This window comes from Colobus angolensis, unplaced genomic scaffold (assembly GCF_000951035.1).
Source record: "Colobus angolensis palliatus isolate OR3802 unplaced genomic scaffold, Cang.pa_1.0 Scaffold141, whole genome shotgun sequence".
In the NCBI taxonomy this organism is placed as follows: domain Eukaryota; kingdom Metazoa; phylum Chordata; class Mammalia; order Primates; family Cercopithecidae; genus Colobus; species Colobus angolensis.
In genome coordinates, this window is record NW_012114500.1 from 3,930,381 (window position 1) to 3,934,454 (window position 4,074).

At 39.8% G+C, this 4,074-nt stretch overlaps 1 protein-coding gene across 2 annotated transcripts in view; it reads left to right on the forward strand.

Moving 5' to 3' along the window:
• Positions 1 to 492: 492 nt before the first annotated feature.
• The window catches only part of RNPC3 (RNA-binding region (RNP1, RRM) containing 3), a 30,992-nt gene continuing 27,410 nt past the window's right edge, over positions 493 to 4,074 (forward strand). For both annotated transcript variants that reach the window (XM_011935213.1, XM_011935214.1), the window contains exons 1-2: positions 493 to 1,072; positions 2,505 to 2,552. In XM_011935213.1, coding sequence (XP_011790603.1) covers positions 881 to 1,072; positions 2,505 to 2,552 — 240 coding nt within the window. In that variant the 5' untranslated portion in view covers positions 493 to 880. The remainder of the gene's footprint in view (positions 1,073 to 2,504; positions 2,553 to 4,074) is intronic.

Genomic DNA, 4,074 nt, shown 5'->3' on the forward strand with positions numbered 1-4,074 from the left:
TAGTTCTTCCATTTTATAGCTGTGTGACTTAACCTCTTTGTACATTAGTGTCCTCAGCTGTAAAATAAGGAGAAAAGTACCTACACCTACACCTACACACACACACACACACACATTATAATTTACTACGCGACCTTTTTCTAGAGGCTGCCATTTCTGTGAAATGAACCCTGGCGGGTGCCTATCCCTCGGCTAAATGCCTACTGATTCAAGAAAAAAGTCTCAACTTTTTGCCCTTTAAACTGAGTTATCCTCCCCATGGTGTCTAATAAGTTGACTGAAGAACTGGCTATCTTTAGATTTTACCATCGAAAGACTTTAAGAACATACCCAGTATTTCCACACCCAAGTTGTCCTACTTGATATCCAGGCCAATTCGCTTTCCCAAGGCCAGGGATTAACAGCCGCGCGGGCAGCTTCTGACAGCACTCGCCGCCGCGCCCCGCGCTGCGCCCCGCCCCGCTCCGCCCCGCCCCGTGACTGGCCCAGCCCGCACATGCGCAGTCGTGAGTCCTCGTGTCCTTGAGCGTTCAGCTTCTTTCCCTCAAGTGGCTGAGGTTCCTGGTACCTTCTTCGATTGACGACTTGTGGTAACCCTCGCACTTCTCTGGGCTAATTTTCGCTTGTAAGTCTTTCCGGAGCTGCCTGGAATTTAAATCATTTTGCTTTACTGTCATTAGCACCGCGCCCTTCCCCGAGTTTCCGAAGGGTTGCGGCTTTTCCGTGGCGTAGTTCTCGCGAGAAGGTGACTTTCTGTCTCGGTATTTCCTGGTCTCCAGAATCCTTAGCGCGAGGCGGAAAAAATACCCCAGCTTGTGTTGATGCTGCGATTTTAACTGAGACTTCTTCCCACGATTTCTGTTTTGCTTCTCCAAGGAAAATGGCAGCTCCCGAGCAGCCGCTTGCGATATCAAGGGGATGCACGAGCTCCTCCTCGCTTTCCCCGCCTCGGGGCGACCGAACCCTTCTGATCAGGCACCTGCCGGCTGAGCTTACCGCTGAGGAGAAAGAGGACTTGCTGAAGTACTTCGGGGCGCAGTCCGTGCGCGTCCTGTCAGATAAGGGACGACTGGTAAGGGCGCGCCCCGCCGGAGTCTCCCGGGAAGGCCTCTGGCAAGCGACCGGGGAGGGGGAGCGCTGACAGGAGTAAGGCGGAAACGAGTGGGAAAGATGCACTTGTGTGATGGGAGCTCCCCCATCCTACCTCTTTTGTATCAAAATATCTGCTCTGCGAAGTGGAGTTTTAATCGGCTTGAGTCTGGATTAGTCATAGAACTGCAGAAAAGGGCAGTGGTGAACGACAAAGCAGAAGAATGGAAATTAGCTTAGTTATATTGAGTTTTCAGATCCATCCTGAGAGCCTCACAAGTTTTTTGAATTTGGGGTTATTGCTTCTGGACTCAGCGTATTCTTACAAATGTGCATCAAGGGATTTTTAAAAGTCCTAATTCATTTATAAGCCAATGTTAAATCGTTCATCAAAATAGAGAAGAAGCTGCATTGGTGACTTGAGTAAATTAAATGCAGAATTTCAACTAGAAAAAGAGGCTTTTCATAAAAATTTCCCGATGGCATCTTTTAGGGAACAATTTTTTAGGGCTGTTAAAAGTACCTATGTAGGAATTTACACAATTACTTTGTTTTGCTTTATATCCAAAGATGTTTTGATTTCTCTTCATTAAAATAGGAATAGCGATGGGGCAAGACATCAGTGGTTTTAAAGTTTCCACAGGTGATTTTAATGTTAATGTGCAGCCCATGCTGAGAGTTACTGAATTATAAGAAAGGCCAATTTTGATCAGTTTAAGTGTCATTTATACCCTCAAATTAAAAAAATATATATATATATGGCTCAATTTAAGTACGTTAGGTCATCGTGGATCAGATTAGACAAAATTAGAGTGTGCGATATAATTATTAAAGTAACTTTTAATAAGCATTGACCAGAGCTCTTCCTTAGCATAGTGTTTCTTTTACTCTTGACTTGTGTTGCTTTTCTGATGGTTTTTAAAATCTTTATAATTTATGTTTAAAAATATGCTTCTCCCTTTGAACATTATTATGAAGATAAAGCACAAAGGAAATATGCACCTTGAAGAACGATTTATCTGTTGGTGAATGTTTTTATAGTGTGCATTGTTATGTATAGAGGAAAAGTTTAAAATCTTTAGGTCTGTCACAAATGAAGGAAATACATTTTTAGTTGGTTAAAAGTGACCCTCTGTGTGGAAGAGATCTTTAAACTTTTGGTCTTTTGAACTATTTGCATGTGTAAAACATGTGTCTTTATATGATAGAGGTTGCATAGCTTTCATCTCAAGTCTGACTCAAAAAATGTTGAAAACCACTGGACTGAAATTAGTAATCAGTTAAATGGTCTTGATTTTTCATACTTTCCCATGATTTTATTAACATGTCACATTACTCCACTGGTAAAATGTCAGATTTCTTTATGAGAAACTGAAATTATATTGGAAGTAATTTGTACCTTAACTCTGTTCCAGAAACATACAGCTTTTGCCACATTCCCTAATGAAAAAGCAGCTATAAAGGTATGACTTTTTCTTGACTATTAAAGTTGTCAAAAGTATCCTCTTATCCAGTCTTGGTTCAGATAATGTTAAACTGTGGTTTTTAAGAAGCAAAAGCGTTTGTATTCCAACAGTTTCCCCAACAGACTACATTTGATTTGTTAGTTGGTGGATATTGCCCAGTCCTTTAGTAGATTATCTATAAACCAAAACTAACTGCATATGTAATTAAAGTAACAATTTCTCAATGATTTAGATTGATAAATATCTCTAACTGTTAACAAGGTAAAATGTTTCAAGTGTTAAAAGGAGAATATACATTTCTTTAAAGTTCCAGGGAATCATTCACAAAGGAGGTGATCTTTTAGCTAGAAGTCTAATGATAATTGTATTTTTTCAGAAGGAAACAAGGGGAGATGGGCCTTCGGGGCTTGGGGAACACCAAATAAAGCTGTGAGGCGTTGCAAGTTATAAGTGGAGCAGGAGCTAAGGGTTGAGATGGAAATGGGACTTGAAAAATTGAGTCTGGGAGAGAGGTATTGAGTTTGGTTTAGTAGGTGTGCTCTTGATACTTTTGAGCTGGCTCATAATATAATCAGGCCTGTGAAAGATATCTGGTATAGTTCGTATCATGGATTGGATGCACAGAATTATTAGAGGTAGGAGACCAAATGGAAGGCTGTGATAATGGCCAAGGCAAGAATGAAGAAGACGACAATAAGAAGACAAAGGGGGAAGTAGATATATACTCAATAGAGACTGAGTTTGTAGGTTTTATAATATAGGAGTTGAGAGAGACGGGTTCAGGATACTTGGATTGAGGATTGAGTTATTTGGGTTGTTATATTAGCTGACATGAGGATCCAGAGAATGTTTGCAAAAGTATATGATGAATTCACATGTCATCTGTTAACCTGGAGGGGTCACTGGGCTACTTTTGTGGAAATACTTAAAAATACTAGTCTAGAGCTGAGACAAGGTGAAGAATGGAAAGATTCTTCAGCCTTGTGAATAGATATGATTGCCCAAAGGATAATAAGCTAGGAGAGAAGAATGGGAAGGAGCAGTTAAAGTAGGAGAACTAGAAAGGAAATTATCACTGATGCAAAGAGAAGTATGTTTTAAGAAGATGAAATCCTGTGATGATGCAAAATGAGGAATGAACACATCTATTAAAGTCTTTTTGCTGTGAAACAATAGAAATGACCCAGATTCTCATTGGTAAAAGGAAGGGAAGCCTTAAATCACATTATGTCCATATTACAGAGGGCTTTCATATTATATTAATATGTACTTTTATAATGATAGGTAATTTTTTTTTCAGAAAAAAAGTCTTTTTAAAAATATAGCATATTACATTATAAATAAAGTATGGGAATGAAAAACTCATTGTTTTAGGGTCAAAAATAACTTGGAGGAGAGCACATGGAGCCAGTCATTGTCTTTGAAAATGTTTGTAGTGAAAGGAAGCAGTAAGAGGTTAATGGCAGTATTGATAGGGCTTTTAGGCTAGAGAACATTTGGCCTTATTGGAAAGTGATAG